This window comes from Symphodus melops (assembly GCF_947650265.1).
Source record: "Symphodus melops genome assembly, chromosome: 14".
NCBI classification, from domain to species: Eukaryota; Metazoa; Chordata; class Actinopteri; order Labriformes; family Labridae; genus Symphodus; species Symphodus melops.
The window spans coordinates 18,603,360-18,623,434 of record NC_136704.1 but is presented as its reverse complement, the minus strand read 5'-3'; the positions used below and the strand labels follow the sequence as shown (position 1 = coordinate 18,623,434).

Genomic DNA, 20,075 nt, shown 5'->3' with positions numbered 1-20,075 from the left:
TACTGCCAATGCAAAGTGACACCTCTGCTCAAAATACAACACACACACACACACACACACACACACACACACACACACACACACACACACACACACACACACACACACACACACACACACACACACACACACACACACACACACACACACACACACACACACACACACACACACACACACACACACACACACACACACTGACTCCTATAACAATATTAACAAAGTGAGATCGTGCCAGAAAGAGACTGTGTGAATCACACCAAATAAAACAAACTCAGACAGCCAAAAAAAGACAATCTGTAATAACAGTCTGTGTCTCTGCATGGTGTGTGTTCTGTGTGTTCTGTGTGTGTGTTCTCTCTGTGTGTGTGTGTGTGTGTGTGTGTTAACTGTACCTGAAACTGCCTGCTCAGAACGTGAAATAAAAGTGTCTTCATCGTCGCTCCTCTGCTGTCACAACGCAGAGCAAAGTGATTAACTGGAGAACTTGTCGCAGCACACAGCGGCCGGAGGGAACACACACACACACACACACACACACACACACACACACACACACACACACACACACACACACACACACACACACACACACACGGGCACACTGAAATACAGACAAGCATGCATGCACGCACACACAGGAAAACCCTCCAGCTGTTCATCTTGCAGATTAAAGCATGTCCTGTCATTGTTTCCCTGGCAACAACATCTGCACAGGAAGGCACACATCTGTCCTTGGAGGCCTCCCGTTGGCCACACAGACAAATACACAATGTCACTGTGGGACAGACACGGAGGCACTGCTGGGACACAACCAGCTTTAAATATTCTCTCGTCTGACGCCTACTCTTTTGTTCATGTGTTGAAGAGTCTTGTGTCTGTGATGTTTGGGGAAGGGGACATGCAGAAAGGTAAGTAAAGTGGGAGACAAAAAAAGATATGAAAAAGGAAAGGAAAAACAAAGGGGTTAGGAAAAAAAAAAGGAGGAGAGGTAGGGAGAAGACATGAGGACAGAGAGGACAGGAAAGAGGACAGAGGCAAGGAAAGAGTGAAAAAGGGGAGCGGAAAGATGAAATAAAAAGGTTAGGAAAGTGGTGAGGGAAAAAGAAACAAAAAAGAAGCAAAACATAAGGAGGAGGAATAAAAAGTAAGAAAAGAAAAGTTGAAAAAATAAATTGAAAAGAGAGAAGTATGGAAAGAAAAATAAACTGATGGGGAAAAAGGAGGAATAGGAAAGGAGACAAGTAGAGTGGAGGACATAGAAAGTGGAGAAAAAGAAACAAAACGTCATGTGGGACTAAACGTACACTTTACAGCGATATGTGTGAGTAAAGAAGGGGAAGATCAACGAGCGTTGGACATGAAATTCCACAGGAGACAGAGAGGAGGAAGAGGAGGAGGAGGAGGGGTAGAAATGAGACGAGTCCTTTGGTTTTCGAGTCTTCATGCCAAATTCCAGCCCAGGTCAGGTAAACTCTCGAGAGGGGGGGGGAAGGGCTCTATTCCTCTTTCTCTTCCTCCTCGTGTCCTGCATCTTCCTCCCCATCAGTCCTTCTTCCACGTCCTCATGAAAGCTTTCAGGAAACTCCCGACACACACACACACACGCAGACACACACGCACACACACACACACACGCAGACACACACACACACACACACACACACACACACATTGTTGGTGTGTGTTTACGGTTTAAATTAGCCCCAGTGGGGAGTTTATTCAGAGTCCGAGGGGCTCTTTCCGGTGTGTTTCCTTTCTCAGTTACTGGACAATATCAGATTAAGATCTTGTGTTGCTGCTTTTAAAATATGGACTGCATCTTATCCCCGCACAACTCTGTCAAGCCTACAACATCGAGAACAACAGGATGCATCAATCAAACAGTACACAGACTTATCAGTCATTTAGCATTGGGATAATGTTGGGTAAATACAGACATGTGAAGTCATCAACTGCTTTCTGGACTCACATCATGGAGTCTTTTGTTAAGTATAATAATGAGAATGTGAACGTGTGTGTGTGTGTGTTGTTGATGTTGTTACTCTGTGGTTGGTCAGTTTCCTGGAGAGAGACCAAGAAAGTTGCGTTCAGGAAAAACGGCGCCGGGTGACACAGATTACATCATCAACCCATGACCTCACAATGGCAATACCCACAATGCCTCATTCACAAGTCACAACACAGGCGCACGCTCACACTGACACACACACACACACACACACACACATACACTCTCTGACCCTGTGGGAGAAGGAGAGCGGTCCTGACTGAAACAAACGCACAGGGAAAAAAAAAAAAAAGGATTCTTCTTTCTCTCTTATTATCTGCTTCTCCTCACTTATTACCCCACACACACACACACACACACACACACACACACACACACACAGAGAGACACACACACTCACAGAGACACACTATCCCTCCCTCGCTTTGTGCCTCTTCCTATCAATCAATATTTCCTCTTTCAGTCGCTCCCTCTGCACCCATCAATAACCACTCTCGCCAGTGTGGGCGCGGCCCAGGTTTCCATTTTAGGTGTTTAGGCCTGAGTGAACATAATTCCTCTCTCCCCCAACACAAACACACACACACACACACACACACACACACACACACACACACACACATACACAAAAGGATGACCACAGATGTACACAAAATAACCGCTGAGTGTCGAACCCATACACTGAAATAGCTCCTTTTAAAGAGCGAACAGAATGACCCAAGCTGACTCCTTTTGTTTTTGTGTCCTTGATTAGAACACACACACACACACACACACACACACACACACACACACACACACACACACACACACACACACACACGACTCCCTGATCCAAGTTACGTTCAAACCGTAAGTGGATGACTTTTTCCACGGGATGTCTCGTCTACTTGATCCCTCACGGGCACAGACAGACAAACACGCACACACACAAATACACACGCACACACCTGAGCATGTTGATTAAGAGAGTAGTGTTTGGCGTGTTTGTGTGTGTGGGCGTTTAAAAGACACTGGAGAAAGTCAGTCCAGATGGCTGAAGAAGATTAAACACCATCTGCCAGAGAATGCAACGTACAGACAACCACACACACGTACACACACACACACACACACACACACACACACACACACACACACACACACACACACACACACACACACACACACACACACACACACACACACACACACACACACACACACACACACACACACACACACACACACACACACACACACACACACACACACACACACACACACACACACACACACACACACACACACACGAGGTCATTTAGTGATTTATGAAATCTGAAAAATGACTTCTCGTGTGAGAAACTTCATAACATTTTCACATTTGTAATGATGTCCCTTCTCCTGGGCGGTGATGAATAATTAAAGTCGCCTTTAATATTCTTTCAGAAAATAATGACTGAGCGGAGAAATGAGGGTCCTCATGTGGAGACAGACTTCATCAAGCCTGAGTATTTACCAATGTCATAAACACTCAACTCAAATATCGACTTTCTGCTCCTCTTATTTTCTTTCATCTTAATTCATTCTGAACAAAAATGTTGTATTCTGGGATCTGGAGTTTAGTTTGAGAAGTGTTCTGGGTTACATTGAAGTAATCAGGTCTAAGAAGTATTGGCCCATCAGGTATCAGTAGGTTTTATTTATCTCTATAAACACTCACAAGTACAGCACACAATCTGTTCTAGATTTATTTTTTTATTCAGCTTGATTGAAATGTCTGTAAAACAAATTGTTTTCCATATTAAGAAAAATAAGTTGAGATCTTCTGAAAATAAATGTTAGTGGAAAACAGAGGATGCCTGTTTGCTTCGGGCTTCTGTCCATGACAAAGCTTGAAATGTGCTTTTATCAGTCGACTACAATCTCGAACATGGACTCCTCCTTAAACCCAGCAGCAAAGATCAACATAATCACCACTGTTTTCAGGCAGCATCAAAGATTCTAGTCACCAATTTGGTATCTATAAAAATGTGGATGATTGTTCCCTTTGTGTCCTGATTTATAGAACAATAATTATGGCTGCTTTAGGGTTAGTTCTCATGAGAAAGGCAGCTACTGTTGGCCAACAGATCAGACTTACTCTGGGAAGCCTCGTGAACAGTCCTGAAAAACAGCATTCTTCCTCAGTATACCAGCCCTGGATAAATTAATGTAAAGACCTAATTTATACCTCTGACAGGCACCTGAAGGCAGCGCAATATTTAATTACTCAGGTTGACACATTCACAGTTTGAATTTCATAAACTCATTGACCGAAAGGAGGCATGTACTGAGAGAAAGAAGAACACGCTGATGTGTTATCCTGTCATTGTAAGCTTTTTTTGACGTTTCAGGTCGAGCAGAAAACTCGAGCAGCTTTTTTTCTCCAGATGTTCGATCGTCCGGCTGTCATGTGAGATAGTGTACATGCCGTAAAGCGGAAGGGAAAGGTGGAGCTTGAACAATCGTCTGTGACTCGGCTCACAGAACAGCAACAATAATGACATGATTACAACACGATTCTCGTCCGTTTTTGTCACTTCTCTTAAACTGATCAGGCACCTGATTGGACGAGCTCCCTTCCCCCTGCTCTGCCAATAATGTGGGCTTTAAAACAAGTCCACTGCTCACTTAACAGGGTAATAATGCCTGATCCAATTATGCAATCAATCAATCAAAGGTTTCTCTGATGTAACTAGGTCAGTGGTTTGAAAACGTCTCTCTCATCATCTTGGAAGTGTCAGTTTGTGTATGTGAACAACGCTGTGTAAAACGCACCGATGGGGCAAATATCGTCTGTTGTAAAAAAACTTCTGTTTTCTTTTTACTGTTTCTTTAAAAAAAAAAAATGTCTGTTGACTTTCATCGAAACACTTGGTAGTGTTTTCGTGTTACATGGTTATTTACTTTGATTTTCAGATCAGTAGTCAAAGATTACTTTCATACACATTTCGTAAGCATTCGGTACTGGAATAACTACATCAAAAGATGAAACATGGTGAGTTATGTCATCATAATATTTACTTTTTGGCAGACTGTTCAGGAGATCTGGTCCGTATAAAAAGATGGACACAACAGTTATTGAAAGTGAAGCCAAAACACGTGGAGCTCCCCCTGCTGACTGGCTGCAGAATCGGTAAGCTCTGCTTCCTCCATGTTAACTTATGGGACATGGGTTAAACTTTATAATAAAAATAAGAGTAATAAGGCTCGGGAATAATATGATTTTTATCAATAAATTGTATTAGTGAAGATCATGTTGTCCAAATGAAGATCTGGATTAGCAAATGGGGCGGGGCATCTATACTATGGCTCTAAGCGCTGATCTCGGATGCACAGACTGTAGCCTAAAAATGAGTAAGAGCCTGAACCCATTGTGGGATATTCTGGCTTCACTTATTTATAACCAGAGGAAGGGACACCTCAGCTAAATACATAGAAAGTCACTAATCCAGCTCTCAAAAAACATAGCTTGTGACCCTGAATAGCTGACCACTTGTACGTAACATGTAAAGAATATAAAACAGTCAAAAGTGAAACTGAAAGCAAACAGAATCAGCAATGACATTTCAGAACAAATGAAATATTTGAACTTCAAATCTCATGTGTGTTTATCGTTGTTTTGTCTACAGTCTGAGGTCAGTGTCTGTCTCTCCCACAGTGAACAAGTGACCTCATCATGGGTCCAAACATGATACTCTGTATGTCCAGGGCACACGCGCACACACACGCACACACGCACACACAATGAGCAGCAGCAGATGGCAGCAGCAGATGTTGGTCAGTCCCTCAGAGAGCAGCGATGTTCATCACGCTGTCTGGAAAACATTTTAGGACTCGCTGGGGGCATCTGTGTGTGTGTGTGTGTGTGTGTGTGTGTGTGTGTGTGTGTGTGTGTGTGTCTGCCACTGACTCAACACTGAGCGGTGCAGTCGGTGTGTGAAATTAGTGGTTGCCAAACTTGCACTCATATCTGAACTAGCAGTGAGGTGTGTGTTATCATCTGTTACACAACAAGGATCTGACTCTAGGATCTCGTTGTTCAGGTGTGTGTGTGTGTGTGTGTGTGTGTGTGTGTGTGTGTGTGTGTGTGTGTGTGTGTGTGTGTGTATCGTAAAGTGTCAATGTGTCTGTAAAGATCCTGTTGTTCTTTCATTTTGTTGGTTTTGCTGGTTCTATATGGATAGAATCAGGTAAGGGGGGACTTTACCAGTCAGACCCCTGTATATGTGCTGCTGTCTATGATGTCCCAACGAGCGTCAACATCTGTCACCTTCAAGACAACACACATATGCAGTGTCTCAATCCACACACACACACACACACACACACACACACACACACACACACACACACACACACACACACACACACACACACACACACACACACACACACACACACACACACACACACACACACACACACACACACACACACACACACACACACACAGAAGACATTCATTACATTACATTCATTTGAGCCAGTGGAAAAGTCGGACACACTCATTAACAGCCCTGTAATATATTCATCCTCACACACACACGTACGCACGATGTGATGTTCGTACTGTTTTCACCTCAAGCTTCCTGCCTGCAGACGTGTGTCTGTGTATGTGTGTGTGTGTGTGTGTCTGTGTGTCTGTGTGTGTGTGCGTGCGTGCGTGCGTGTGTGTGTGTGTGTGTGTGTGTGTGTCTGCAGCAGGCAGGCAGAGCAGCTGCAAGCATCGATTTTTAAATGCAGAGGAGATGGTTTATAGATCTACTGTCTGAGAAGAGCTGAGCACTCATTACCTCACTATCCGGAGTCTGCAGCGCGCACACACACACACACACACACACATATACAGTATAATGGGATTGATGGGAACAACATGTGCTCACACTCTTTTTAACCAAAGCTGCATGTGTCTGTGTGCAGATCAAAAAAAGCATGATGTTACCCTTGAAGTTGTTTCACATGAATTCAGCTCTGCAGTTATTCATAAAAGAAACATCCTACAGCCGTGTAAGTGTAAGTATGCTGTTACATGCTAAGCTCACCTACACAATCCTAACATGCTGCGCCTGCTTGTCAAATCACTAAGGCTATGGTCATCTTTAATTATTGCCTGATGGATTTCTTGATGATTAAGTGTCTCCCTTAAGATAATAAACTATTCCATCACTCTTAAGGAAAAGTAGCTAATTCCTCAGAGTTTTAAGGGAGATATGCAGATGTTTTTAGTTGAAAGATTTGTAAAACAAAGATGAAATAAAGAATAAGCAAAGCCTGAGCTTGTGGTGACATAAGAAAGAGAAAGTACCAAGGTGTTTTTTAAGATAAATAAAAAAAATAACCTCTTTTACTTTTTCCTCAGTTTTGATCAGGATTTTTTTGGTATCATGTTTTTGTCTTTGATCACAACATATCCTGATTTAAAAAAAACAGGATAAGTCCTTATCCCCATTTTAAGAATCCCAATACGGCTACAGAGAGAACTCCAAAAGAGAACAGAAGTCTGTGGCATGTATACGCCTTACCTACAGCTGCTGCTACTACCAGCCAAGAGACGTAGCAGCAATACAAACGTGGTGCGGCATCGAAGCAGCATTTGGATAAAAATATGTCAATGTGAAGATTTGGAGGATCTGTACTTTTCAACACGATGCATCATTTGGCAGGAGTTTACCTGCAATTCTTTGTGATTAAAAATGGCCAATACTGTTTGACGAGGACTTCTTGTTTTTCCTGCCATGGCATCGAAAGACATGTCGGTGTGATGCAATCGTTTCCTTTAATATTCAAACATGTCTGCCCTCCGTCAGCGTGCGCGTTCAGCTGCAGTGCAGAAACTCCTGCAGCAGAGGATCACATTCAACTGCTGCTGATTCTGCTGCTTCGCCTTGGCTCTGAGATTAGCTGCGGCAGAGACATCACACGGGCCTCACGTTCCCATCAAAATACAAACACGAGGTGACAAATCCATCAGTCCGGATCAGAATTTAATTTGATTTCTGATTTGTGTCAGTCAGAGTTCAATCAAATGGAGATATGAGATTATCAGACAGCGCTCGGTGAAAATGAATTCTGAATAACAGACACACCCAAACAAATATGAGAGTGGATGAGTCATCTTCAAACTTCCTCCTCTGAGTGAGGGTACCTTTTTTTACTACAGAAAGCCTTTACACTCCAGTATTCTGGTGTAAAGGCATTCTGGGAGATGTAGGACATTATCACAGCTGTGTGAGCTGGGAAAGTCACGTCGTCTATGTGTTTGTTTCACCTGAACTCGTCCTTTTATATCCTACATAGATCATCTTCATCCTACTTCTGAGAGAGACAGACGTTTCTTCTTCTTCTCTTGTTTCGTGCGTATTTGGGCAGGTGGCTTCTATGTAGGCTGTAAGTCTGAAACTGGGACGCACCACAGAGGACTGATGAGACTAACACTGTCAATTAGAAGATGTTCTGTTTGGACAGTTTATGTAGGGATAGGCTTTTTCAATTCATTTCAAAAACTAGGCCTCTCTCATTACCTTAAGAACACGCGACTTATTACTTACAAATTAAAAAATTTTTACTGGAAAAAAAACATGGCGGACTGGACATGGATCTGCCGTTGTCGTGTACACGCGCACACACTTTTCCCTCCACGCCACACTCCTCGGCCTTTGCTTGAAGGGGGTCCGCTATGTTTTGTGTGTTGCTCATCAGTACTGGGTGTCTTTAAATGTCAGTTCTGAGTGAATTCAAAGGCGATGGTGACACACGGCTCTGCGATGAAAGCTGTCCATGAGTCTGCACTTTGCAAACAACCCTCACTTCTGCCGTGCTCTCCTCGTTCATCTTTTCCACTCTTGTAGCGGTTGTTCTCCGTGATCACGGCTCGTGTCCGCCTCGACAAACGCACAATCTTCGGTCACCATCAGTCAAATCTTTCCACCAAGTTATCATTCAAACTAGCGGTGCTAACAGTGTTAGCGACAGATGTGAAGTGAGACAGCCTGTTTTCTGTCTTTGCTGGGTTCACCTTGCGCTTTAAGGCCGACTCTACCACTGAGCCACAGCCGCCTTTGTGAATGAGTAAAAGAGCATCTTAACTTTTAAAAAAGCAAGTAAAACAGACAAAATGTCGATAAATGATCAATCGATGACAAAAAAATAACTACTTAAAAAAAGAGGTCCAGAGTTCTCACAATCTTTACTCCTTAATTGTCACAAAAGATGTTTTTTTTTTTTTACAGGTTGCATGACACAAATATTTATCACTGTTTTGCAGAGAAGCTTCCTTTTCATAAGCTGCAATGCTTTGTGGTCCAGTTCCTCCTGAACATGCACATTTTACAGAGCTGTTACAACATCAAATTAAAGTTTGTGCACGCTTTGAAACTGGGGCAGAGGAAGTGATTCAAGAAGTGGATGAGTGTGACTGAGGGAACGAGGGTTTATCATCATCTAAATCATCAACTCTAATCCAGGAATTCCTCCTGAAATCGTAACAATCTTACAAAGAAATGACAATATCGAGCCGTGCGGAGGATCTGAGGGAGGATTTTATTTTTTTTTCAGCTTGAAGATGACTCATGATTTTAATGGAGAGCCACACAACGCTTCACTTTCAAACTGGCAATTATCTGGCCCGAGTGGGCGTCAGTTTTCTCAAACATCATCAAAGAGCAAAACTCAGCTTTGTAACCAAAACACGCGCAGAAATATGAAAATGCGCGAGTGTAGAAATGACCAGGTGAGCCGCTTATTCTTCAACAGCAGACACATACACAAACAGCTTCCATCAGTGTTACAATGTTGTTAGTCCAAACACAGCTCTCATTGTGTTTACATTGAATCCCATTTAAGGTCGGGAAAGACTAACAGAAACCTCCAGACACGCTCTTGGAGCCTCCTCTGTGTTGTGTTTAAAAAAAAAAAAAATTTAAAAAAAAACCAGGATTCACACTTACGGTGCATGGAGGCATGGAGTCGTCATCGCCCACCGAGTCCTCGGGGTCGTGATGCGCATCCTGTAATCACACAGACAAAGACGTCGCACGTTAACACACACACACCTGACGTGCAGCGTTGGCATGGTAATTACTGCGGCTCCCTGCGTGAACCAGGCGGATCAACGTCACAGCTTCAGGTCCAAACATGTTCACCTGAACAATGGCTGAAAACACCAACGCATCACTGCCAATAATCAGCGCACAGGGCTCGTTACACATTGCAGGTTTGTGTTGTTAAACGTGTATTGTAGTCATGCAATGTGTAATAAAGAGAAAGGACCATTTCTAACACTTTTAAGATTCCTACGAAGCACGCAGAGACTTTTCAAAACACTCTATGTGACCAACAAAGATAACTTTACCTCAATAAAACTTAATTATATGAAGTCTAGCTTCAAGTTTGACATTTCTGTATGTAATCTGCTGAAATGAATAACCAGTAGATCATTTCTTTTTGGACAAAAAGAGAAAAAAACAAGTACTTGAATATCTTGAATATAAAACCCTCACAATGACTAATCGAATGGGATGAAACCATGTAGCACATAATGACTCTCTCTAAATATGACCTTTTTTGACTTTTTTAGAAATTAATAATGAAATCATCCAGTTGTCAAATTAATTGGTATCACTGTCCTTCGATGGAGAAAAGAGAAAATGTGATCCTTAATGACCTCAGCGTGCGTCCATCCTGTTACTGGTGACCATCAGTCCAGCAGTAACAGATAGTAACTCGTCACTCTGCTAAAAGGTGCAGCTGGTTCACGATATGAACCAATCAGCCGTGACCTTATGAGCGAGCGCCTCGTGAGTGGGCAAAATGTTAATCCACTCCACCGCCCACTACAACGTCAGTAATTAAAAAAACTCTCGCCTTTCTGACCGCGTCAACAAAAGCTGAACATGTAAAAGCTTTGTGAAACGTTCAATTCAGTGCAGAACGCTTGTATTGGAGTATGTTCGCTTGCACAGGTGGCCGTAATGTTATGGCTGGAGGGTGTTTCATGTGGGGGTTTAGATGCGTTTGTGAGTCATTTTTGCATACTGATTTGAGTGACTGTGCAAAGATTTAAAGAGATTGATCCGTGAATAAACGATGAAAGCCTTCAGAGGAGATTTGGAGTAACCCAGGAGTTGTAAAAAGAATCATGTAAAAGCAGCTTCAATCCCTGCAGTTCCTGTACCCGGTGAACCTGAAACAGGAGAATGTATTCAGCATGTTTTCTAACTAAGTGATGCACAGTAATCCGGGGCTGTATACGTCAGTGCAGAGGAGATCAGGTGTTAGAGAAAAGCAAGGCTTTATTCTTATTCACTGTATTAACTATGTGTGCGGCTGACCATAAACCAAGTGACCTTTTGTCTTCTTAGATAGAATCACACAGACATTTTTTGATTATTCACAGTTTACTTTTGTCTGTTCGAAGACTCCCACTACGTGTGTGTGTGTGCGTAGTATGAGAGCGTATGCATACCAGAGTAAGGCAGCCTTTATTCTTTGTATAGTCGTGAAGTGTTAAAGCAAACTGCCTCATCTCGCAAGATTAAAGTGTTCCGCTGTTTCGAAGTCTTCCGTCTCCTTTTATATTAATTTCCTGAACATCAGGTTCGTTCTTTGGTCACATCAAGGCCTCCTGCTGCCTATATTCATGATGTGTTTTCAATATGTGCCACCGAGCATTCAGAGGTGAATATGCACGGCTCACCGAGTAGGCGTCTTTATATGAGAAGAAAAAAGAAAAGAAAAAAAACTTCATATCGCGTCCCTGATGCTCCAAGTGACAGAGGAATCAAACAGAGTTCAAGCCAGTTATAGATAAATATCAAAAACAGCAGATGGATGTAGAGTGAGAGTTTTCAGCAGGCCAACAATCTTACACCCTCCGACTCGTCTGCTCGGGCCAAAAGGTAAAATAAAAACAACAGATATGAATGAATTAGCATTACATAAGGCAGATTAGCAGCCTGTCGGCTCCCCTGCTCAACAACAGCTGTGATTCAGACACTGATAGCACTGATAGCACTGCTCGACTAAAACAATAATAACAATAAAAGCGATTATGGTGAGTATTTACTTTGCCGGTAAGTGCAGCGCGGGGAGGATAAGCCTGAAAACTACACAGCAAAGGGAGAGAGAGAGAGAGAGAGAGCGAGAGAGAGAGAGAGGGAGAGGGAGAGACAGATAGAGAGGAAATGGAGCACACAGAGGAGGAGTGATGGATTATAAGGAGAGGAAGGGAGAGACAGAAGTTGACAGAGAGGACAGAGCTGTATGGGGGGGCTGCAGGGTCAGATTAAAGAATTAAAAACCTTCAGACAGTCTGTGATTAAACAAACGTGAAGTTATCCGTGGATCTTTCTGGATGAATGTGTTTGGATTAACGACTTAATTTGCAATTAATCAAGGTCTGAAATGAATGCATTATTTTTTTTAAATCACATTAAATGCCAATTTGTCTCTTTAAGCGCGCTGTGGATGAGCCTCCAGTGTCTCCTTGCAGTCACAGCTGAAAACAACAGCACAGGTTTCATGTCTCATTTCACTCAGCTGACGAGTTTGAACTATATCACCGTGAAATCTAAAATGTCACTTTATTAACATTCCTTTAAGCTGTTTTTTTTTTATTCCATGGTTAGTTAACGTCATAAACTTCAACCTACCACAAAGTCCTTACTTTATTTCAAAATAAAAGCACTGTGATTCCAAACAACCGCTCAACAGCTGAAGACTGAGCAACATTTCTTTTAGTGCAAAATAACTGAATTCAATCAAACATTTAACTAAAAGTGCCAGCCCGAGTTTGAAATAAATCTCCAAAAGACCGCAGAAACAGTGGTGTGACAGTGTCGATCACTGATGGTGTGTGTGCCCTCTGTATTGTATTGTTTAACATTGTTAAAAGTTCCCCATAATGCAGACTTAATGAGTAATAAAACAAGGATGGAACAAGTCCCATCATAACATGTTGATGGTGGGGATGTGGTTAGACACATTAAAATGTTACAACATTAAAACGGTCACCAGTGAGCCGAGTGTCTGAGTCACTGCTGCAGCTCCAACGGCCTCTCCTTCAGATAAACGAGCAAATCAGCAGTCCAATTACCATAACTGACTGTTGATTTATTAACACCGGCACACACCTGTTCTTTAACATCATGCAGTACCTCCATCATGTCCCCGACCGTGTCAGACTCTTTGGCTCCATGTACGCAGTTTATTACCATTCAAACGGTAGAAGGATAAATTGAGGTCATCTGAACACACAGGTTTAAATTGAAGATGGTATTAATAATCATAAAACGTTGACTCTGTCCACATTGTAAAGATATCATCATGCAAAACCAATCTGCAGACCTGGTGAGCCTGAATTTAAACAAACACAGAGCATGGAGAGTGAAGCTGCTAAATAATCATCACCATTTAAAGTCCTTTCAAAATAAATCTCTGAGCATTTTATATGCAAAACAGAATACTGATAATAAAAAAACCCTATAAAGTTTCTCTTTAATAGACTAGTTGGCCAATTCTATCAGTAAATCTGAGTGGATCCCAGATTGATCAGATCTGCTCACATTCTCTTTTTAACAATTAAAAAACAATTAAAACAATTAACAATTAAAAAAAATGTGCGACATTTTTTATGAAATTGGAAAAACCCTCTGAGTACCTTTAAATGGTCACACTGGTACGAAAGTGGTCGGAATAAATGTACAAATCAGAAAATCTGCATCTATTTAACATATTAACACATATAACACATATTTAAGAACACATATTTTTTATGCAGGGTTGACCGATACCGATTATTAGTCGCTCATAAGATCGATAACCAAAATGTGTTACCAATATGCATTTACAGTAAAAATTCAAATATTTGTGTTAATCATTTTAATATTAGAAACATAAGCACAAAACTGTTGTGTAGATGTTTAACCGGTGACTCTCCTGCTCCATGCTTGTCCCTTCTCTGTGCGTGTCAGTAGCACCCAGGCTTCAGTGCTGATTGGCTATCCCTCACGGGAAGTCGGGCCAATAAATCAAAAAATTGTGCCAAAGTAGTTTTTTAATGAAAAATTTGAACCGCAGATAGTAGAATAAAAACACTTGAGCCGAAGGCCAAATATCGACCCCAGATAATCAGCCAGGCCTGGAATCGTTTGACCCCTAATTTTGATCCACTGAGATCGCTGCAGGGAGAAGGGGGGTGAAGGTCCCCAATCCTGTAAAGAATCTATAAAGAATCCCCCCCGCCCCCCCCTCTCGGGGGATTCGGACCAGGAACCTTCTCCTCATTACACATCTGTGCAGCCCACATGTTCAATATGTAATAAAGAACAATCGGCACTTTCAGCCTTCGAGGGCGTTTAACACTTTTCCATTCAGTTCTTCTAATGCACTTTTTTTTTTTTTTTTGCACAGTAAGAACACAGCGAGCCGTCACAAACTTCTAGTCTCATCTTTGTTCCTCGACAAGTGAAGCTCCTCTCTGCTCTTTGTGCGTGTGCTTAGTGATCTTCCCCTTCAGGGCAAAAACCTCACAGAAACATCTTCCTTCCATAACTTCAAAAACTCGCTCCTTTGTGTGTGACACTGTGTGTGTGTGTGTGTGTGTGTGTGTGTGTGTGTGTGTGTTTTCTTTTTGTCCTGCAGTGGCCCAGAAAAAAAAAAGCTGGTACGACAGCTAACACTCAGCTATCAGACACATGCTGAAAGGCTTTGGAAGAGCAGGAGAAGGACTGTTTCACTGAGTTTCCATTACTTGACTTGGTGTTATTCTTGTAACTCAATGCATCAACTATGCCTTGAAAACTCACAGAATCTTTTCAGAAACTCTCTTTTTTTTCTAATGTCAGAATAACCAACATCTGTGATATTCTTTTAAAGCGTTGGATCTTTTTAATCCAATCAACCATTAATATAATTGAGATTCTGTCATTTTAAAACGAGTGGTATCCAAGAGTATCTAAGTAAGGAACTTTTTCACCACCTTCCTGAATCATGGTTTGGTCTCTCTCCTTGACTTTAGCTTTATCACCCGCTTTGGTAATCTCTCAATAGGAGACCAGAATAGGTTGCAACAAATCATAAAAAAAGTTGGCAGTAATATCACTGGGTTTGATGGCGTGACCTGTCTCTCACCTTTAGTCAGAGAGCAACAGCTCGGGCTCGATGCTTCCTACAGTTTCCTCGACACCCTCATTGGTGAGTTGGAGCCTCTGCCCTCCGGTAGGAGGAACACATGACACAAAAGGGGGAAGTTCAACAGGTTGAACAAATCTTCCATAACATAGGTTATCAAGCAACTGAATTCGAATGATGAACCAGATGACACGTGATGGGTTTGATTCTGGTGGTCTTATTGACGTATTCACAGTTTATAATCTTGGATTCCTGCTGTCACTTGATTTTGTGTTGAATGTTTTTATGTTGTTTTAAACGTCTGTGTGTACGCTGGTCTTTTCAACATGCTTCTTGTTTTCATATTGACTGCAACACAAAGTTCAACATAAACAGGTTGAAGTTCAAGGTGAGACTTTGATGCCAAGAAAAATCCGCACTGTGTGACAGCGAGGTTACAAGAGGTCGTGTGGGGGGGAAAAAACCACAGTGAGCAGGTATGAGCCTGTAAGAAAAATAAAGCTAGCTGTGACTCAGGTCTGATTATTCACAATCTGCCTACAGAGTGACACACACACACACACACACACACACACACACACACAGGCGCATTTCTCCATGCAGCCCTTGTGACACCTCATACCGGAAGTGGACACACACACACACACACACACACACACACACACACACACACACACACACACACACACACACACACACACACACACACACACACACACACACACACACACACACACACACACACACACACACACACACACACACACACACACACACACACACACACACACACACACACACACACACACACACACTCAAACATAAGCTCTTCCTGAATCATGCGGCCTTGTTAGCTCTGACTCCCGCCCTTTGTAAAGACTCAAAAACTTGTAGGAAGGAAGAGAGAAAAAAAAAGAAACAGACACAGGAGCTGCTTTTGTTTCAACTTCGATTTTAAAGACGACGAGGCCTTCTTTTAAAAAGAACAATCACACTCTTTGACTCTGTCTGTTTTAATGTTTTGTTTTGAAACCAGTGCAAAGGCTTCCCCCACAGACTGCCTGCGTTATCCCCGGACAGAAATGACTGACAACGTCCTGCCGGGAATACCCAGATAACGAAACACAGTACCTTGTGATATTTGTTAAATCATTACGTGTGCTTCGTTTGTATTGGTTCGGAATAAACTGACTCAAACATGCATTATATCACTGCATTATTCTTTAATAAACAAGCAATAAAACATTAAAGTAAAGTATGCTCTAAAGTGCATGTTTGTGCCTGAAAAACGTCATAAACAAAAAGAGTGCTGTAAAGGCATTAACTAAATGTAACTAAAAATTTCCCTGAATCGATGTTGAATTGGGAAATAATAATTGCAATGCAGAGATAAATTGATATTTTTAACCAGCTTTAGTGCGATTCTTGATACCATACATGACACACGATATCCCATAATACACCAGAAGGTACACAATGTGAGACACTAATTTCCTTCGGGATCAATAAAGTCTGTCTATCTATCTATCTATCTATCTATCTATCTATCTATCTATCTATCTATCTATCTATCTATATATCTATTACGATATACGACAACACGACACAATCCACAACACAACAAAAGGAACACAATAGGATACAATACAATCTGATACACTAAATTTCAATGCAATCTTTTAAAGTCCTCTTGGACCGGCCAAAAGTAAACTCTGTGTGTCTCTGTGTTATTCTTAATATTAAAAAACCAACAACAATACATTCAAATCACAACCACAAAGTGCACAGACTCACACACAGCTCATTTGTTTATAGTCTTAAAACCTCATTAAGTGTAACAGAAGCTGCTGATGCAAATACTCAAGAGTCCATTGACCGTCTGATTAACTACACACTTCATGCATTTCACAGCAATAATTGATCCTGATGACTGTTTTATCATACAATTATACTTGATGTGTCGCTTATCAACAGTGGTTCAAGTGACATTACATGAATGCATTTCCTACTTTAAAAAATGACATGGCACATTAAAGCTGTAGGAGCCTACATTGTTAAGCTTGTCATACTTAATGGTGACCTCAGTCAGTTGTAAATGATTGATGGATAATCTTTTATTGCTCCAGCTCTCTCTGTAACTTGTATGTGATGCCCTTTATTATTTAGTTTTATAGAGCCTGTGTTGCTGAAGTTTGACTTTCAAAGCACACATTTGTGCTTTCACTCATTTTAAAGCTGGAAATACAGCAGTGTATCACAAATTAAAGGATTTATATCACATATATTTAAAGCTGGTCGGTCCTATAGGGGGAGCTTGTATTTAAAGTAATACTATTGTGAGCAGCCTCCTGAGTTAGGCCAAATTTAAGGTTAATTTTACTGTAACAAAACTAAAGAGGTTTTCAAAGTGTCCATGTCGTGGGGTACCTTTCTATTTGAACCCCCTAAGTACAGAGTAATAGAGAATACTGTTCATTTAAAAGTAGTGGAGTAGCTGCAGCTGTCAGTTATGACCTAACAGTGACTTTCAGGTGAAGTGTGTTACATACCTGTCTCAGTGCTGCAGCCTCACTGAAAGTGACTTGTCAGTTTGTTCAGGTGAAGTGTTTGTGTGTGCCTCACCTCTCCAGCTGTCCCCCCCAGGTGCATCTTCTGCCAGGGATCCGCCAACTGAGCCAGAGGCATCTTCCTCTTCTTCTGCCTTGACTTTTTTTTTATTCCTCTTTTCTGCTCCGGGTTTAGTCTTCCCTCCCTCGGTCGACACTTTTCAGTCAACCCGGCTTCTCTTCTCTTCTCTTCTTTAGTTTCTTTTCTGAGACCGTTTTGAAGCTTCTCCCAGTTGCTTCCTGTAACCTCTCCGTGTAGGAACCGAACCTCCGGCGGAGCTCACCGACCGAGCCGAGCGAACACCTACTGATTCCGGATCTGCTGTGGCGCTGAGACCGCCCCTTCCCCCGGAGAGACAAACATGAGAGGAATCAGGAGGAGGACGCCCTTTTTCGGAAACTGATTGACTCAACACACACTCAGACACACACACTCAAGCACACACTCACACTTATCTCTCAATCTGGTTCTCTTGCTCGGCCGCTCTCTCTCTCTCTCTCTCTCTCTCTCTCTCTCTCTCTCTCTCTCTCTCTCTCGCTCTCTCTCTCTCTCTCTCTCTCTCTCTCTCTCTCTCTCTCTCTCTCTCTCTCTCTCTCTCTCTCTCTCTCTCTCTCACTTCCGTTGTTTCCCAATATGGCGGCCGGTGTCGGCTTACCTGTCTGTCAGACTGCTGCGTCACACTGACGTCACGACAGGAGGCGGCATGCTTAGGTAATTAGAAAAGTAAAGTAACTCATGAAGGGCATCGACTTGATTTTGTCAAGTTTTGCGATGAAATAAACCCAAGACGAGCTTTATCATAGTCTACATTTGAAGAAAGATGTATCCACAAATAATTCGTGACACTAATGCATTTCCTCTGAACACTCCTTACACGTGTTGTACTTTTATCTTTTCTTTCCAGGTCATCTACACTCACCTGACAGCTTTAGCTTCAAATGTTGCAAAAAATGTAATCCGGGTTTTGTTAGATTAGATTAAGTAAGATTAGATGTTTATTGCCATTTGCAGAGGGACAGGACAGTACAATTGGATTGGAAAAATTTTCCATTTTCCTGGTGTCAGCTCTACAATTTTTTTTTTTTTTATAAAAGTAGAAGAGCAATATAAAGAGCAGAAAATAAATCGAAATGTTATTATAAAAAGTAGCCTAAACAAGAAAACAAATCTATAAATATGATATATGAATATCAGAAAGTATATACATGTTCTAGATCTAGTTCTAGATATAATGTGCTTGAAAGATAGGCAAGGATAGTACAGTAAATAATTAATCATACACAGTCTTGACATTTAAGTGTTAGGGCATCAGAGTAAAAGATGCTGGATTGTTGTAAAAATAAAAAAAGTCTAGTTCATCACTTTGGGTTTGACATGGAAGGAAGCATTAAACAGCTTTGGTTAGTAAGAAGGAGTTCTTGTATCTTTCTTTGGAGCAGCGGGGCTGGATGAGTCCTCTGCTAAAGTTGCCCCTCAGAGTGTCCAGCGCGATGTGGAGAGGGTGGTAGACATGGTCAATTATCATCAACAGCTTAGCCAGTATTCTGGCATTCAGTCTGACAAGCTGCATGCACACAACAGTGATCAGTAGAGAAATGCCTTTTCTATTAATATAAAAGTGATTAACAGCATTTCTATGATCATTTGTAAATACTCCTGCCCCACAAATCAAAATATGTGCCACTTTTCCTTTGAATACGCTAATTTAAGTAAATTAATTCAATTGAACGAGTTATATGTTAGCGGTTTTGGCTATGTTTTGGACCAAAAAAAGTCAGATAAGGTAACTTTATTCATACCTGAAGGTGGATATGGTTTACAGTTTGTGAGTCAGCCTCCTTTAAAACACAAATGACAGCACAGAACAAAACAGTGAAAAAGCAGTGAACATAAAGTGAGAAGCTCTCAGTATAAAGAAGATAAAGTAACCCATCAGTATTATGCATAAGCATTATCAAGCTGTCAAGTTGTCTGTTGGTCAGTGTTGATGCTATTCATTTCTTACTTTTTGAAATGTTACTTTCACATTAATGCATAATGGCAGAATGTATCACAGCAGGACAGTCAAAGAATATATTTTTCTACTCTATTACCCCAAAAAAGATTACACTGACTGAGTATTGTGCGCATTAAAAAACATTGTTAAAATGATATGATCTATTACTATATAAGTCATATTAAACTCAGAATGAAAGTTCTATTTTTGTATGAGCACTTATATAATTAATGCACCAAGAGATGCTGCTTCCAGTACCTCTACTTCTCCTTGTGAATGTTTATACAATCAGGACTTTAAGTGCCTTGG

At 41.5% G+C, this 20,075-nt stretch overlaps 2 protein-coding genes across 2 annotated transcripts in view; one reads left to right on the top strand and one right to left on the bottom strand.

Moving 5' to 3' along the window:
• The window catches only part of rps6ka3b (ribosomal protein S6 kinase, polypeptide 3b), a 45,682-nt gene extending 27,301 nt beyond the window's left edge, over positions 1-18,381 (bottom strand). The window contains exons 1-2 of the mRNA XM_079361075.1: positions 17,786-18,381; positions 9,982-10,041 (exon numbers count right to left, since the gene is read on the bottom strand). Coding sequence (XP_079217201.1) covers positions 9,982-10,041; positions 17,786-17,848 — 123 coding nt within the window. The 5' untranslated portion in view covers positions 17,849-18,381. The remainder of the gene's footprint in view (positions 1-9,981; positions 10,042-17,785) is intronic.
• LOC306834855 (uncharacterized protein) overlaps positions 1-20,075 on the top strand; it is a 103,766-nt gene that overhangs the window by 32,144 nt on the left and 51,547 nt on the right. The gene's annotated exons all lie outside the window — the stretch shown is intronic.